Here is an 18,989-nt window from a genome sequence, read left to right on the forward strand (position 1 = left end):
ACAAAATATGTTAAGAAGTGAACATTTTTGGAGTCTGGGATCAACCACACAGGAGAAATAATGTTTGGGCCCACCTTCACGCCAGCATTAGATTTCTGGAACTTATCGCGGAAGGAGCGCAGGAGGAAGGAGTTGAAGTATGTTGTCTGGGAGGTCTGCAGGGCCATAACCTTCTCCACAATTTTCTCATCATACTTCTCGAAGTTGTAGTCGTAGAGAACCTTTCCGTTCTGCTCCACCACGCGGAAGCCAATGTTAGTCTCAATGGAACCATCTCCCGCCACGCAGCACAGGCCCTTCAGGTTGGACACATAGCGGATAATCTGTGGCAGGAAGGCCTGTAGCTGGGCTTGGCCATCGAAGAGCCCCTGGGCGGTGGCCCTGCGTGTAATATCGAACCCCATGGCGATGTCTATGGTGCAGCCTATTGGACACAGACACACTCATTATTACTTATCATCCAAATGAACCCCTTTAACAAGTCCAAAAGCTTTATGTGTTAGGTTTACTCAAGGATAATATGAGAGACAATGTAAAATAGCTTGTTTTTCAAACACTAACAAGCATTCTTTGACGAGGGTTTTACATTGAGTCAGGAGAGACAGAGGAAATAAAACGTGCATACTGTTTACTCACCTGCTTGAGTTTCTGGTACCTTGGAGGAGCATATAGTATCCACCACCTTCTTCTTGATCTTGTCCAGGCTGGCAAAGTCCTGCACAGAGAAGACCCTTTCCGGGTTGAGAGTGATTTGCCCGAGCTCAACAGGTTTGTGGTCTTTCCCTATACCAATGGCAAACACCTCAATGTTCATGGCCTTGAGCTCCTCTGCTGCATGCACAACATCATCATCTGAACGTCCGTCAGTGATCACAACCAGGTTCTGAGAGACCTTGGCATTGATACGGCTCCCTCTAGCTGGTTGGAAGTACTCCATACGGACGTAGTCCAGGGCCTTTCCGATGTTCGTTGTGTACCTAATCTGTATCATATTGTTTATCTGGTTGTTCACCTCTGCTTCTGTGTAATACTCATTCAAGAAGAACTCCTTTTTAGGATCACTGCTAAACTGGGCGACTCCCACCCGGAAGGACTGCTCTGCAATGTTGAAGCTGGAAACAAGGTCTGTGGCAAACTTCTTCATGATAGTGAAGTCGGTGGTGCTGATGCTCCCTGAGCTGTCAATCAACAGGACCAGATCCCCCTGCGTTTTTTCACAGACTAAGAGGAGAAGAGAAGACGTCAGATCATGTTGAACCATCTAATTTCAACATGCTTATGCTACAAGGCTTTGTACTTTCAGATTAGATGTTTTTACAGTTGCATTCTGTCTTACCTGGTTTGCTGGTTTGGCAGAATTCAAAGGAAATATTTTTGTGCAGTGTGTCTAGTTTATGGAAGTCATCCACAAAGAAAACCTTATTCGGGTCCCCTGCCATGAGCTCAAGCTCTTGCTTATTTGCTCCAACCACTCCGATGCTATAGACTATGATCCCATTGTCCCGTAGCTCCTTGGCTGGCCCAGCTAGGTGATAGGGGTCAGTAGCCTCACCATCTGTGATCACCATCAACCACTGGGGGACATTTAGGGCCTTTCGCCCGCCGTACTCTGCACCAAAATAACCCAAGGAATACTTGAGTGCCTTGCCAGTGTAGGTGTCTCCACTGGGCTCTCTAAGCTTTGTGATGGCACTATTGACATCTCTCTTAGATTTGTATTCGTTGAGTGTGAATTTAGACTCGGGGTCGTCTGAAAAGACAATCAGACCATAGCGTGTCTGCTTCTCCCCAACAGAGGTTTCATTGACCACGGACATCATGAAGTTTTTCATTATGTCAAAATTATCTGAGCTGATGCTGGTGGAGCCGTCCACCAAGAAAATAATGTCTGCGATCTCCGTCCTCACACACTCTGGTGGAAGAGAAGAAGAGATAGAGGAAAATATCAATGTCAAAATCTAAGAAATGTGAACTCATTGTTGCTTTTAAGTAATGTTTCATGAACCAAGTGGCACTCACCTCTCTCCGGATCACAGATTGCCAATGCCAGTTGGCTATCCAAAGCCTTGAGTGCATCAAAGTCCCTCTCGGAGTAGACCCTCTCCTGTGCGCCACTGATCTCCAGCAACTGTGTATTGTTGGCATTGACCACCCCAATAGCGTAGATGATCACACCCTTGTCTTGAAGTTTCTTGGCAGGAGACTTTACCTCATCCTGCGCCTCACCATCGGTTACAACAATCAGGAACTGCTTCACGTTAGTGCGCCCTCCTTTCAGTGGGTCAAAGAACTGCGAGGTGTAGGACAGGGCTTCTCCGGTGTGTGTGCCCCCGCCTATCTGTTGCATCGTTTGTAAATCCTGCAACATGCCTTCCTTATCGTTATGCTTGTTGAGAGGGAAGATCACCTGTTGGCTGGTGCTGAACTGTATGATGCCCACGTGCACTTTATCCAGGCCTATGTCAGATTTGTTGATGATGGATTGCAAGAAGACCTTCATCTTCTGGAAGTCTGGGTTGTTGATGCTACCTGAGCTGTCGATCAAGAAGAGGACGTCCCCCTTCATGTCCTTGCAAACTGTGAAAAGAGAACAAATATTAATTTAGCTGTTGTTATAACTCAATGTGTGCTCATAATCAATCCCTGGCAAGAGACAAGGTGTTTCATATTTTTACTGAAATCAGAAAATAAATAAGATGTAACACTTAAAAACAATAGAGATTGCCTTACTATCAGGGGAGCAGATATCTGTGATGATGTCATTTTTTATTGGTTTCAGAGCGTCAAAGTTGTTGACAAAGAACTTCTTCTCTTGGCTGCCAGCAATCTCCAGCAGCTGTGTATCGTTAGCTTGCTTCACCCCAATGGCATATATGGTGATGCCCTGCGCCCTCAGCTTTGCTGCTTGATCCTTCACGTTGTCTTGAGACTCTCCGTCTGTGATGACAATGAGGTACTCGCGAACCTTGTGACTACGTGTGGCCTTAGCCCGATCAAAGTAGGGACCCATAGAGGTCAGCGCTAATCCGGTCCTTGTCCCGCCTCCAAGTTGGATGATACCATCCACTGCTTTCTCCACTGAAGGGTTGTCAGGGTAGGTTGTCAAATCAAACTCAAGAGCTGGGGTATCAGAGAACTTTACCACACCCACGCGGACATGATGCGGTCCGATGTGGAACGTGTGTATGAATTCGTTAATAAATGTTTTCATGTCAGCAAAGTCTGGATATTCAATACTCCCTGAGTGGTCGATCAGAAAGAACATGTCTGCTTCATCTGTCTGCAAACAGCCTAGAATCAAAAGAGAAAAGAAAGCACTAGTGTCATCTCGGAGACCACATCACATCTGTATCAACATTCCTCTACAAATTAAACAACAAGAAGCATTGGTACAGTCATTTTGATCTCACTTTGCTTGGCAGTGTATGTCCTTGCGTTGTCTTTGACTGCTTTTTTAAGGATGTTGTAGCACACGCTTTTCTTCAGGCTCTTCTCCAGGGTCTTGAGCTTGGCAAAGCTGTCCACATGTAATACGTGCTTGTTAGGGGGATCTGAAGCGATCTGTCTCAGCTCGTTCTCGTCAGCATCCTTGATCCCCACTGCGTAGACAGTGACACCAGCTCTGCGCAGTGCAGCGGCATGAGAAGTTACGTTGTCCTGGGACTTTCCGGTGATGACTATCGCCACCTGCTGCACCCCCTGTTCTTTCCGGCTGCCCCTCTCCTTGATAAACATCTTCTCCCTGGCATACTCCAAGGCCTCGCCAGTGTATGTGAGACCGCGACGGTAGGGCAGGATCTTGATGAACTGAAGGATATTTGTTTTTTCTTGGAAGGAGTTAAGGTAGACCTGGGCCGAGGCCTTGTTGCTATAGAGGACGATGCCCACCCTCACCCTGTTGAAGTCCATGTCTAGGCCGTCCACTATCTTGTGGATGAATCCACGAACCAGCTGGAAGTTTGCAGTTCTATTGCTCGAAGACTCATCAACTATAAACACAATGTCAGCCAGTGAAGCTTCACTGCAATCTGCAATAGAGAGGAAATTGTTAGTCAACAGCAATGTGTTATCCTTTATGTATAATGAGCAATTATTTCACAAGAGATCAGATATTCACTTAATTCAGCAAAAATCCCCAAATGCCCTTACCGTCAGTCACAGGGACCACCTCTTCAGTCTCAAAGACAGTCTTTAGCACAGGGGCGATGTTTGTAGTCTGGTAAAAGAATGGCGAGGTGGCCATTAACTTTAGCTCTGGAAGTGTAGATTCACCCAACCCGATGGACACAATGGTTGTCCCTTCAGATTTGATAGTACGTGCCACCTTCATCACGTTATCCTTCGAATCCCCCCCTGTCACCGTGACTAGAAACTGCCGGTAGCCTTGTTCATTACGGCCACCAGACGCTGTAGTGAAGAAGTGTGCACGGGCGTATTCCAGGGCATCGCCCAGGTGACGAGACCTGTTGGGGCGCAGCGGCAGCCTGAATTTCCTGAGAGCTGCCAAGTACTCTTCCTTAGTGTTGTGGGTGTTCAGTAAGAACTCTACCTTGGTGTCCTGGGCAAACTGGGCCAGACCCAGGCGCATGGTTTTAGTGCTCGGGTTGAGCTGGTTGACCAGTCGCATCAGAAGGGTTCTGACCAGCTGGTAGTCTGCCAGCATCATATTGCTGTCCACCAGGAAGAAGATATCAGAGAACTTTGGGATCAGAGCTGAAAAAATAAAGAATAATTGTTATGACAATTATGCCATATTTTATTTTCATTTTTAGAAATGGTCCTTTTAATGTTGGCACAAGCAGCCGTAAACAATGTCTGCCTCTCAAGGTTGCATAATTTTGCTTAGATGGTACAACTAATGGTACAACTAAGGCAAGTCACTTGGATTAGATACTTTGCAAGTTCAACATTCACACTTTGTTACAACATACAGTATGTTTCCTTATAAAAGTCCCTTACCCATCCTCTGGTTCTCCATGGAGACACAGACAGTCTGCAGCAGACCCTGAGAAAGTGTTTGTAGGGCCTGGAAACTTTCTATGTTGACCAGAAAATGCTCGTGGGGCCTGTTAGCAATATCCTTCAGCTCATTGATGTTGGCTGCCCCAACTCCAATAGCAAACACAACGACCCCTTGCTGCCTTAACGCCTTGGCTGGCAGCTTTACGTCGTCCTCAGACTCCCCGTCGGTGAGCACCACAGCAATCTGAGGCACCCTCTGATCAGCGCGACTCCCGTTGGCCTTGGTGAAAAACTCTTCCCGAAGGACAGTAATGGCTTTGCCGGTGGCTGTGCCTCCACCGAGCTGTGGAAGCCTGTCCACTTGCTCCAGTAGGGCCCTTTGGTCCATATGTTCCCCCAAATGGAATTGCTTCTGGATCTCATTACTAAACTGGGCCAGTCCTACGCGAACCTTGTCCGCTCCGATATCCAGCCCCTCGATGAAGCTGTGGAGAAACCTCCGAACCTCCTGGAAGTTTGTAGGGATGATGCTGGTGGAGCCATCCACAAGGAACACAATGTCAGCCACTGTGGCGTTGAGGCACTCTGGAGATGAAGGAAAATAATAATGTCATTTATTTATAAGGAATATTTTTCAAATGGAAACAATAAATACACTGTTATAGTACCTTGGACCACTTTGGAGATTGGTCTCTTTGCCTCATCTATGGTAGTACACAGCACCTGCATGAGGCTCTGGGAGATCCCCTGCAGCGCAGTAAAGTCCGACACGCTGTACACGTGCTGGTTGTGAGGTGTAGTGGCAATCTCCTTCAGCTGATCTTCGTCTGCTTCTTTGATCCCGATGGCGTACAGCGTGATGCCCTGCTTCTTCAGCTTAAGGGCATGCAGCCCCACATTGTCCATTGATTCACCATCAGTGATCACCACGGCAATCTGGGGCACGTTCTCGTTCACCCGGCTCCCTGCACGGTCAACAAAGAGCTCGTTCAGCAGGAAGTCCAGGCCCAAGCCTGTGTTGGTTTCACCGCCCATATAAGGCAGGTTGTTAATGTACTGCAGGATGTCCTGTTTGTCCTGGAAGGTGTTGAGGAGGAACTCGGTGCGCGGCGTGTTGCTGTACTGGACCAGACCGATGCGCACCTGGTCGGGGGCCACGTCAAAGCTGTTGACCAGCGTGTACAAGAACTGGCGGATCTGTTTGAAGTTCTCTGAGCCGATGCTCCATGAACCGTCCACCAGGAAGACGATGTCGGCCACGGCCTCTTCCTTGCAGACTAGGAGGGGAAGAAAACAGTCGTTAGCCAATGGAATTCCGTACAAGTGTTTAAACCACAAGGTTTTTTGTGCATGGGATGAGCAATGAAAGCAATTAATCAATAAATCAATCTATTAATCAAATATAATTTTTATCGTGCTTTTATAAAAACACATTTTTTATAACTGCTCAACAGTCTAAAGCCCCAAAGAGTTGGTCATAATTTTGTATTTGTGTGGTATTTCTTCAATGCTTCTCTGTTAATGCCATTCTGGACTGTGGTCTGCATTCTGGAATGATTCAGATGTCAGGAGACAAACATGCTTACCTGTTTTTTGTGCTCCGTTAACCAGAAAACATGTTGCTATGGTGAAGATGGCCAGGATGCCGTGTGTCCCCTCCATGTTGGAACGTTTCTCTAGTCTCTCTCCTTGAAACACAAACATGGACAGATCAACTGTTGGAGCACAGAAAGTTTCTGTTTATCAGATCAAGTTGTGTTGACACAAGATTCAACTGAAATGTGGTTAGATCTAATTTAAACATAGCATCCTGTGACATCCTAGCCTTCATTTATACATTTTTCTTACATGATAACAGATTATTTTGCACTACTCATGCTCATGCTCAGGGTCGGGGAGTAACGGATTAAATGTACAGATACTTTTGAAAAAACGACATGATTACTTCAAGGATTACTTTTAAATTCAGAAAGGATGTTTTTGCGAAAACAAATCTTTAACATTTCTGTTTTTTCAATGACATTCAAATCAGCTATGTAAAAAGGAGCAAGTTTAAGTTTGTTCCACCTGAGTGAGTCTGACCACAAATCAGAGACCAATATGATGGCACACCAAATGTGTTTGATAGATTGCGGGAAAAGAGCAGGAATGGGTTTCTGTAGTCTACAGTCAAAGCTATGTCTTCCAATGGTGTGAGTGCTGTCGGCATCCAAAGATTATCCAACTTGAATAAATGCTTGGAGGTAAAGATGACAGCAGTGGTGTAGTCTACGGCGATACAGATATCACTTATTATTGATATCTACATAGCGCATTGATGTGCTGTTTGATGTCCTGTTTGAGAGATGGATTTGGCCACACTAGTCTCCTTCCCCCAAGCCACTTCCATATAGTCATGTCTATATCAATTGGCAGATCACAAGATACTCTTAGCACAATTTTTTCTATGTAGAACCTGAAAGGGTTCTTTGGCTGTCCCCATACACAGTAAAAACTGGTGAGTGTTTTTTCTGGAGTAAAAATAATTTTCCTCTCAAGTAGTGAAATTAAATAATTTTAGAGTGTAATTATTACCAGCGTCCACTAGAGTGGGAGCAAAAATACAGATTAAATTCTATTGGAGTAAAACAGCATGACCACGGCCAGTAATGTTGGTTAAATGTGGAGTTTGCCGCCATTGTCCATTTGCAAGTGTCTCGTGAATGGAAAGAGTGGACAGATCGAGAGCGTGGATCCGCCGAACATCAGTAGTCATTCACAGAACCACCGAATTTCTTCATTTCTAAACTTAATTAGAATTCCAGGCAAGTTCACTGTTATTGGTTAACTTTGTGTGCAGATTAAAACTGTTGAGCAACATTACAGTTAGCTAGCACTGTAGTGTAGGCTTACTGTTACTGCACGATTTGCATAGTCAGATGCTAATGTGAGCATCTAGCTAGAGCTAATTAGCTAGCTAGCTACAGTAACATTAAGTTATACCACTTTTAGTGGTTTATGGACAGTATGCACGCCCAAATGATCTACACTGGTATTTACTGTTGCTGTTGCTTCAGATAGTAAACATTGTATTTTCTCCAATGATATCAAAAGGGTATTACAATTTTTTTGAAACACTTAATCGCAGAACACCACAGGTTATTGAAGCAATTGTTTCCAAAAAAGAGGCTGCTACCAAAGCATCATTTTATGGTGCATTACCCCACATGTATGCTTAAAATTAGACCAGTTTTGCATAGCTGGTGCATGCGCTATGAAGCAAGGCATAATTCCTTTAAAAAACTATTAAAAAGCTTTAAAAAGCTTCAAAAATGTAACTAAAACATTGGCAAAAAAACACCAAAGTCAAATAGCATACAGTTGGCAGACATTTGACACCAACAAAGTCATGATCGGTCCAGGTAAAATGTTATCTTTAAATGTGGTGGACTGGGGCTGTAAGATGGCTGAGACTCTTCAGGTACCAATTGACACCACGGTTTTAAATGTTAAATGTGCCAAACACCATGGCAATATGTATCGTTCAGGTTTAGTTGTTTGTCTTAAAGTCCATTGTGAGATGCCAGTTTTCAGAAAATCCACCATGTTGTTGTTGTTAAAGATGAGAGGTTACTGTTGGATACTTTTGCCCTATAAACAATATGTATTGATGAACATTTTAATGCATATAGATTTGGGTGTACAACAGAGGGACCTTATGTAGTGGATGTTAGAGAGCTTTTCTGTCACAAAGCATTTGATATACAGATGTCATACAGTTGTGATGATTCAAGTTTGTTTATTGTCCCATACTGTTTCCTGTGACTCCAAAAATGGCACAGTAAAATTTCATTTTACAGAGGCCACAATTTTATTTTATCATCAGTGTTTTTGATATGTGAGATGCCAGTTTCACAAAATCCTCCATGTCAATGTTAGATGTATTGAATTGCAATATTGAGCTTTTTTATGTACATGTATTAAAGTGAACAGAGGCCAACATTTAATTTCAGTCCACAATTTTATTGTCATCAGTATTTTGATGTACGGTTGAAGTTGGAAGTTTACATACACCTTAGCCAAATACATTTAAACTCAGTTTTTCACAATTTTTGACATTTAATCCTAGTAAAAATTCCCTGTTTTAGGTCAGTTAGGATCAACACTTTATTTAAAAAATGTGAAATGTCAGAATAATAGTAGAGAGAATGATTTATTTGAGCTTTTATTTCTTTCATCACATTCCCAGTGGGTCAGAAGTTTACATACACTCAATTAGTATTTGGTAGCATTGCCTTTAAATTGTTTAACTTGGGTCAAACGTTTCAGGTAGCCTTCCACAAGCTTCCCACAATAAGTTGGGTGAATTTTGGCCCATTCCTCCTGACAGAGCTGGTGTAACTGAGTCAGGTTTGTAGGTCTCCTTGCTCGCACACGCTTTTTCAGTTCTTACCACAAATTTTCTATAGGATTGAGGTCGGGGCTTTGTGATGGCCACTCCAATACCTTGACTTTGTTGTCCTTAAGCCATTTTGCCACAACTTTGGAAGTATGCTTGGGGTCATTGTCCATTTGGAAGACCCATTTGCAATCAAGCTTTAACTTCCTGACTGATGTCTTGAGATGTTGCTTCAATATATCCACATCATTTTCCTTCCTCATGATGTAATCTATTTGGTGAAGTGCACCTGTCCCTGCTGCAGCAAAGCACCCCCACAACATGATGCTGCCACCCCCGTGCTTCACAGTTGGGATGGTGTTCTTTGGCTTGCAAGCATCCCCCTTTTTCCTCCAAACATAACAATGGTCATTACGGCCAAACAGTTCTATTTTTTATTTAATCAAATCAGAGGACATTTCTCCAAAACGTATGATCTTTGTCCCCATGTGCAGCTGCAAACCATAGTCTGGCTTTTTTATGGCAGTTTTGGAGAAGTGGCTTCTTCCTTGCTGAGCGGTCTTTCAGGTTATGTCGATATAGGACTCATTTTACTGTGGATATAGATACTTTTGTACGTGTTTCCTCCAGCATCTTCACAAGGTCCTTTGCTGTTGTTCTGGGATTGATTTTCACTTTTCGCACCAAAGTACGTTCATCTCTAGGAGACAGAACACGTCTCCTTCCTGAGCGGTATGACGGCTGCGTGGCCCCATGGTGTTTATACTTGCGTACTATTGTTTGTACAGATGAACGTGGTACCTTCAGGGGTTTGGAAATTTCTCCCAAGAATGAACCAGACTTGCGGAGGTCTACAAATCTTTTTCTGAGGTCTTGGCTGATTTCTTTTGATTTTCCCATGATGTCAAGCAAAGACGCATTGAGTTTGAAGGTAGGCCTTGAAATACATCCACAGGTACACCTCCAATTGACTCAAATGATGTCAATTAGCCTATCAGAAGCTTTTAAAGCCATGACATCATTTTCTGGAATTTTCCAAGCTGTTTAAAGACACAGTCAACTTAGTGTATGTAAACTTCTGGCCCACTGGAATTGTGATACAGTGAATTATAAGTGAAATAATCTGTCTGTAAACAATTGTTGGAAAAATGACTTGTGTCATGCACAAAGTAGATGTCCTAACTGACTTGCCAAAACTGTAGTTTGTTAACAAGAAATTTGTGGAGTGGTTGAAAATCAAGTTTTAATGACTCCAACCTAAGTGTATGTAATCTTCCGACTTCAACTGTATGTATTGCAAATGTCTTACATTTATGAATAAAGTGCTTTGTTAAATACTGAGTTCTGATTTATTGACGTTAAGTTTATTTGTACAAATGCTACTCTTGACTGATGATATTTAATTTTATATTGAGTGAATTGGCAGTAGAGCTGTTTCCATTTTACTCTAAATAGAGTAAATTACAGTTTGTAGAGTTATATATAAACACTGAATAGAGTAGAAATAACTCTGAATATTGAACTCCGCAACACGAGTAATTGTAACTCTATTTAGACTGGGACCAAATTATATATTTTGTAGAGTATAATTGTATTCAGTTTGAGTAACATTTACTCAAATTTACTGTGTAGGAGAACTCTTTAAAGAACCCTTTTTGGTTCCAGGTAGAAACCTTTTGGGTTCCATGAAGAATCCTTTCCACAGAGGGTGCTACATGGAAAAAGGGTTCTACCTAAAACCAAAAAGGTTTCTACATAGAACCAAAAAGGGTTCTCCTATGGGGACATCCGAAGAACCCTTTTGAAAGCCTTTTTTCTAAGTGCACACACACACACACACTGGTCCTCTATCACACTTTTAGGACATTTGTGTCCATTTGAGACATTGCCAGTGCCATCTATTTTGATGTTAAGGGAACAGAAGTGTTCATTTCCAGCCTGGCAGTATGGTATGTGTGCACCACATTCTAGACCAAGGGCATGTTGAAGAGGGCCGCTTATCTGAATTCTTCTTCCTTGTTTCTTTCACTCGCGAACAGGATTCACCTAATGCACAACACAGCGTATAAATATGTTTTAGGACAAGATTCAGCTAATGTACAGCACAGCCTATAAATGTCTTTAGGACAGAATTCTGCTGATGTAAAACAGCCTATAAATGTCTTTAGGATAGGATTCAGCTAATGTAAAACAGCCTATACATGTATTTAGGACAGGATTCCGCTAATGTAAAACAGCCTATAAATGTCTTTAGGACAGGATTCCGCTAATGTAAAACAGCCTATAAATGTCTTTAGGACAGGATTCAGTTAATGTAAAACACCCTATAAATGTCTTTAGGACAGGATTCAGCTAATGTAAAACAGCCTGTAAATGTGTTTAGGACAGGATTCAGCTAATGTAAAACAGTCTGTAAATGTGTTTAGGACAGGATTCAGCTAATGTAAAACAGCCTGTAAATGTGTTTAGGACAGGATTCAGCTGATGTAAAACAGCCTGTAAATGTGTTTAGGACAGGATTCAGCTAATGTAAAACAGCCTATAAATGTCTTTAGGACAAAGGCCCTTTTGAAAATTCTTCATCTATGGATTATCTGTAAATTCAACCACCATTCCTAAATGGATTCCAAATATGCCGTCCTATCTTGCAAGCCAATTACAATAAAAATACAATTCTGATAGCTTCCCTTTAAAAAACAATGCTTGATGTGCCTGGGTCCAGTCAGACTTACTCCAGAGAAAGGGTAAGGGGAATGTGTACTGTATGTGTCTGGTTGTTTTTAAGAGTGTCACGTCCTGACCAGCAGTGGGAGTAGTTGTTTAGTATTTTTGGTCAGGACGTGGCGGAAGTACTGTGTTGTATGTGTTTTTCTGGTATTTCTGTTTCTATGTTGGTCTGTGTGGCTCCCGATCAGGGACAGCTGGTTATCGTTGTTCCTGTTTGGGAGTCATATATTAGGAGTGTGTTTGTCACCTGGTTTTTGTGGTTTGTTTTATTTCACACTGCTGTATGTAAGTACATAGCCTGTGAAACTGTCTAGTCGTTTATTGTTTTGTCCGTGTCCATCATAATTAAAATAAAATGATGTGGAGCACGCAAGCCGCTGCGTATTGGTCAGATAATGATTTCGAAATATCTTCAGATGCAGGTGAAGATTGTGACAAAGAGTCTTGTACCGATGCTTGTTGAGGCCCGATCCCAATGAGTTGAGAAATTCAGGAAATGGGGGTCCATCCTAAATGGATGCATCTGGAGGTAATCGTGATTTGCAGACCCCCATTTCAAATAAGAATCGCACTTGAATGACAGTGATTGAAAGGGCTGTCTTGACATCTCATTTCTTCAGGTCAGAGTCCACTGAATATACTTACATCTGGGTCTAACAGATCTCATGCACATTTCCTTCACACTCTGTTCTCTACCTCGGTTTATTTAGGCAGCGTTCAAAGCAGTTCCTTTCCGGTCAACAGAGTGAGGTCTAAAAGAGTGGGGCCCCATTGTTTTCAATGGCAAATCATCTATTCCACTCAGAAACTGTGGTCACAGATTGACCGTGAACTATCACGCACAAGGGTGCTGTTCAATTATGGAGTACTTTAAAGCTTTCTACAGGACAATGATTACACCACAAACATGTTGTTTACCTCTTCATGACGAGTCAAGGTCAAGGTTGTCTATGGTCAGAACGGTCCAGTACAATTATCCAAGACTGATTCTTTAATGTAACATATAAATCAACAATATGGTTTCAGTGGCTGGTTTATTTCAAGCTGAATTTATGTTTGTTACCTATCAATCCATGTTGACTGATGACTGTGGGGTTCTGGTAGGCATCAGTTATTAATTGCTTTAGCTGCATCACTGTTCCCTTAAACATACACATCATCATAAAGTCCAAAGATGTGAATGGATCCCATTTCAGAGCTCTTCACCACAGCTGTATGCTGTTGTTGGCTCTGCTGACAAGAAGTCCTTGACCTATGGGATAACCAATGCAATGTCCTTCTTCCCCTCCTCTTTCTCTAAATAGAGAAGCCTAACATTTACTTCTTATCACTTTTGATTTACAGCTGGTGCCGGCTGTGTTTTATACACAGACGTTGAGGCTTTAGGAGGTGTAAACAAAGGAACTTGGCTGTTCAATGTACAGAACTACAGGTCATGCTAGTCTGGCTGTGGACCACAGGGGCTGTGTTTACACAGGCAGCCCAATTCAGATCTTTTGCCAATTATTTCCATATCTGATACCTATCTGATCTTGTCCCTAATGTGTAAACAGCAACAACAAAAACACATGGAATCTGATCTTTTGACTTATGATTTACTGTATACCACCACCCTATGTGGATCTCAATCCTGATACAATTCTGATGCTACATATGTGACCTCAGTCTAGATGCTCAAATCAGAATTGATTTGCTCTGAAGTTTTCCTTTTTTTGCACATGACCTGCCATTACCATGGCAACCACCCCAACATTTTAAAAACCTCTACATGATCGGTGTCCCTATACTGGGACGGTTGAGCTAATGTGATTAGCATGACAGTTGTAAGTAACAGCACACTTTCCAGGACATAGACATGTCTTATATGGGCAGAAAGCTTAAATTGTTGTTAATCTAACTGCACTGTCCAATTTACAGTAGCTATTACGGTGAAAAAAGACCATGCTATTGTTTGAGGAGAGTGCACAACAACAACAAAAAGTACCACGGCAACTGGTTTGATATATTCACCTCTGAAGGTAAATTATTTACTTACATTCAGTAATCTTGCTCTGATTTGTCATCCTGAGGGTCCCAGACATAAAATGTAGCATAATTGTGTTTGATAAAATCAATTTTTATATTCAAATGTAGGAGCTGCGTTCTACACTTTCAACCCCTGCTTTCTCTGGCTCCACATCCACCCCGCCCGGCCATCTACATCTGTGTGAATGAGCAAATCTGATTTGGTTAAAAGGTCTGGACACTGAGTCTGGACACTCAGAAAAAAAAGATTGTATATGGAAAAAAAATCTGAATTGTGTTCTTCGGGTAGCTGTGTAAACACAGTCAGTTTGTTTACACAGGCAGAGTGTTTCTCAAATGGCTTTTTACAGGGAGAGTGGCAGCAGCTTTTCCAGAAAACCACTATCACAGCTAATTTCAATCATGTTGAAAATTCAGAAGCCTGTGAAACTGTTCCTGTTTTAAAAAAAAACGTTCTTATAGATTCCTATTTGTCATGTAGCTGAGTTAGATCACCTTGGCAGCACTGGTTGCTGCAGTCTTACTGTTATTCAGAATGTGGCGGTTGGTGAGTGAGTTTGAATCTCTGATGCAGTTGACATTTATCAGTGGCTGAGGTTTCAGCAAACCAATGTTGCAGATTTAAGTAATGTAGTGTTGGCTACAATAGTGTTGCCATGCAGTACAGTAATGAATTACACAGTATTAATAACATTGTACTGTGTGACCTTGATCATCAATAGAACAGAACACTACACTGAATTCGTATTGTAATGATCACATTGTACCAGATTGCTTAACTATAACAATATTTAAGGCTACTTGAACCATAAGCAGTTGGAGTGGCACTGATTAGATGTTATTGCTCGGCTGTTATTGGCTTCAAACTTAGCACACTTCTCTGATTTGGCTGTGATATCATCCAGTACACTTATTGATGTGGCTGTCGTGGTTTGCATGTCATTGAAGACGAAAAACAGTATTGTTTTTGTTGCAAATTTTTGACAGACGTATATGAAAATATGTGGCTTTGCCAAGATCAAGTCTGAGCCTGGGAGTGAAACAATTAGACATTGCTCTAAATGGTCTGAAAGGCCACTTTCCCGTTAATTGGCTCTGTCTTGTGTATTAGGCGGAAATTCCCCATTATGAAATACCGCAACAAATGAAGGGTGCACATCCATGGGCATTGTGATGCAGACTGACACAACAAGAAGAGAACACTGTGTTTATCCTGAAAGGAAATAGAGCAACACTGAACGATATAGTGAGAAAGTATCCAAACTTTGGTCTTAACAAAATCCCATCTAAATGAAAAGGTTATTTGGAAAGAGAAGTGGAGGGCAGGACAGAATAATGGTTACAGATGCAGGCTTTTCATTTGACCAGTTTCTCACAACAGGAAAGAATCCTACAGCAAAAGGAAATGTGAATTATTGTGTGGGTTATAATTAATGGATTTGATAAGGAGGCCTTCATGTGGTGTCGAAGAAGGCGTGACAAAACCTGTAAACACACCTGGAGCAATTTCCTGAACATGAAAAAACAATTTCCCCATACAGCGATATAAACAGGAAACCATAAACAGTCACTAGATGATCTGGTCTCTGGGTTGGACCTACTAATGGATGTGTTCACTCTGCTCTGTGGTGTGTGTGTGTGCATGAACGTTTGTGTGATCTGTGGATAGGGATGTGAAGCACCCATAAACTGTGCTTGACTGTGTTTATCTGGTCAGACGAAGACTCAACATCGCGTCTTGAGTTTACAACCAGCATCACAAACATTGTACCTGCTCAACCTCAAACCTTGATTCATGGTTTCCTGGAAAGTCAAACTAAAAAATAAAAAAATGATGTACCATCTTTGTGAGTGCTGGCTGCCTTTATTCATTAAGCATTGGGGGGGGGGGGGGGGCTCATCTAAAATCCAGAATCAAACGTGTGGACATTCATCTGGCCCAAAGAACAATCACACTGTACCATCTTAGAAAAATGGTTTCTCAAATTAACCATCTGTAGAAAAGGTTCTACAAGGAACCCAAAAGTGTTGGCTGCAATAGTTTTTACCTGGAACCAAAAAGGGTTCTTCAAATAGTTATTCTATGGGGACAGCCATGAACCCTTAGAGGTTTTAGATATACACTGTTAGAAAACAAGGTGTTAACATCCCAGCAACACAAGGTACTAACATCCCAGCATCATAAGGTGCTAACACCCCAGCATCACAAGGTGCTAACACCCCAGCATCACAAGGTGCTAACACCCCAGCAACACAAGGTGCTAACACCCCAGCATCACAAGGTGCTAACCTCCCAGCAACACAAGGTGCTAACACCCCAGCATCACAAGGTACTAACATCCCAGCAACACAAGGTGCTAACACCCCAGCATCACAAGGTGCTAACACCCCAGCATCACAAGGTGCTAACACCCCAGCTTCACAAGGTGCTAACACCCCAGCAACACAAGGTGCTAACACCCCAGCATCACAAGGTACTAACATCCCAGCAACACAAGGTACTAATATCCCAGCAACACAAGGTACTAACACCCCAGCATCACAAGGTGCTAACATCCCAGCATCACAAGGTGCTAACACCCCAGCATCACAAGGTGCTAACACCCCAGCATCACAAGGTGCTAACACCCCAGCATCACAAGGTGCTAACACCCCAGCATCATAAGGTGTTAACATCCCAGCATCATAAGGTGCTAACATCCCAGCATCACAAGGTGCTAACATCCCAGCATCACAAGGTGCTAACACCCCAGCAACACAAGGTGCTAACACCCCAGCATCACAAGGTGCTAACATCCCAGCATCATAAGGTGCTAACACCCCAGCATCACAAGGTGCTAACACCCCAGCATCATAAGGTGTTAACATCCCAGCATCACAAGGTGCTAACATCCCAGCATCATAAGGTGCTAACATCCCAGCATCATAAGGCATCATTCATTGACAAACTTCATTAGTGAACAAAAGTACTTCAACAGGGGAATGGTCTATTATGCAACTGTACAGCATGGTGATTAATGGTGAGTAGTAGGATAAGGATGATCTGCAGTAGTCTGGAGTGTCTGTGAAATACTGTTACAGCATGGTGATTAATGGTGAGTAGTAGGATAAGCATGATCTGCAGTAGTCTGGAGTGTCTGTGAAATACTGTTACAGCATGGTGATTAATGGTGAGTAGTAGGATAAGGATGATCTGCAGTAGTCTGGAGTGTCTGTGAAATACTGTTACAGCATGGTGATTAATGGTGAGTAGTAGGATAAGCATGATCTGCAGTAGTCTGGAGTGTCTGTGAAATACTGTTACAGCATGGTGATTAATGGTGAGTAGTAGGATAAGCATGATCTGCAGTAGTCTGGAGTGTCTGTGAAATACTGTTACAGCATGGTGATTAATGGTGAGTAGTAGGATAAGCATGATCTGCAGTAGTCTGGAGTGTCTGTGAAATACTGTTACAGCATGGTGATTAATGGTGGGTAGTAGGATAAGCATGATCTGCAGTAGTCTGGAGTGTCTGTGAAATACTGTTACAGCATGGTGATTAATGGTGGGTAGTAGGATAAGCATGATCTGCAGTAGTCTGGAGTGTCTGTGAAATACTGTTACAGCATGGTGATTAATGGTGGGTAGTAGGATAAGCATGATCTGCAGTAGTCTGGAGTGTCTGTGAAATACTGTTACAGCATCCAGCTGGCAGGAGGCTCCACTACCAGTGAACACCATTTGTCTACAACCAACACACCAATTTTGGGAACAAAGACTGTCACAGAATGTTTGAGAAAGTTATCCAAATGTTTCCTGAACATGATTTTGGAAAATGGACAAGAATTTCTTACAATGAATTTCAAGCACACATGCACGTACGCACACATACCATTCTACTGTTTATTTTGATCTGGTTTATCCACGGTAAAGAGATACAGTTTCCATAATAATTTGAACCTAATTAATTTGTTCAATACACTCTTGAAACATGTTGAGCATGCAAGTTGCGCATGCAGTCTATAGCCTAACTATAATCAACAAGGCAGCTTTATTATCTTTGCAGCCCTACATGTTTAACATTTCAGAGTAGGCTATTCACTTGCTGAACTTAAATGATCGCATATGGCGACGACAGGTAGGCCTATCCAATGGACACCATCAATAGAGGGATTTGTGATCAATTCACTTCTGCCTATTTATTTTATTAGCCTGCATGATTATTTTACATTTATTTTTTTTACTTAACTTTGCACTTCGAATAACATCCTCAAAACCACCCATTGAATTCAAAAGTTTGTCTATAAAAACCTACATTATGTTTCCAAGTATGTCCCTCAAAAGGATAATTAGGCATATACACTGAGACATTGTGAGCAAATTCGTTAAATCACAACATTTTTGTATTATTTAAATGTAGACTAGGTTTGAATGAACAACAAACAAAAAAAGCGTGCGGAAAATATGTAAACTTACAATGTGGCTGATGCACTATCTGGTGCGCGCAGGCAGGAGTCCCATTCCCTTATAGAGCCCAAAGCCCAATCTTGTTCTGCAGAAATTGGTGCGACCGGCCACTCCTCACACCCCGCCCCGAATGGTTAGGCAAAGAGTAGCCTACAGTATTTCATCCAGCTACTATTCGGTATAGTCTACACACCCCTACATCCTCCTGAATTAGTTCTACCGGGAGACTTTATGGTCAGAGCCGCGGGAGGGAATTCTAAGGAAATTCTGAAGCAGATAGAAATAGTAAAGTGATGTAACAGGAGTGGTTATTTGTACCAGGAGACTAACACCATTAAAATCATATTAGCCTTTACAATATAGGCCTAGTGTTGTTGGTCTTTATCGGTTATGCAAGGCTCTCTCAATTTGGATGAATTGGTGCCTCTAGGGAAATTCAAAAGGCTGATT

General features: G+C 42.3%; 1 protein-coding gene across 2 annotated transcripts in view; it reads right to left on the reverse strand.

Moving 5' to 3' along the window:
- col6a4a (collagen, type VI, alpha 4a) overlaps positions 1–18,684 on the reverse strand; it is a 37,561-nt gene extending 18,877 nt beyond the window's left edge. Inside the window, exons 1-11 of one of the 2 annotated variants that reach the window (XM_029738437.1) lie at positions 18,549–18,684; positions 6,549–6,650; positions 5,631–6,239; positions 4,960–5,547; positions 4,150–4,713; positions 3,411–4,028; positions 2,731–3,291; positions 2,020–2,577; positions 1,337–1,912; positions 637–1,221; positions 75–424 (exon numbers count right to left, since the gene is read on the reverse strand). In XM_029738437.1, coding sequence (XP_029594297.1) covers positions 75–424; positions 637–1,221; positions 1,337–1,912; positions 2,020–2,577; positions 2,731–3,291; positions 3,411–4,028; positions 4,150–4,713; positions 4,960–5,547; positions 5,631–6,239; positions 6,549–6,624 — 5,085 coding nt within the window. In that variant the 5' untranslated portion in view covers positions 6,625–6,650; positions 18,549–18,684. Of the gene's footprint in view, positions 1–74; positions 425–636; positions 1,222–1,336; positions 1,913–2,019; positions 2,578–2,730; positions 3,292–3,410; positions 4,029–4,149; positions 4,714–4,959; positions 5,548–5,630; positions 6,240–6,548; positions 6,678–18,548 lie in introns of both variants that reach the window. The other variant, XM_029738436.1, reaches the window with a different exon arrangement.
- Positions 18,685–18,989: the final 305 nt, after the last annotated feature.

Source organism: Salmo trutta, chromosome 37 (assembly GCF_901001165.1).
Source record: "Salmo trutta chromosome 37, fSalTru1.1, whole genome shotgun sequence".
NCBI lineage: Eukaryota > Metazoa > Chordata > Actinopteri > Salmoniformes > Salmonidae > Salmo > Salmo trutta.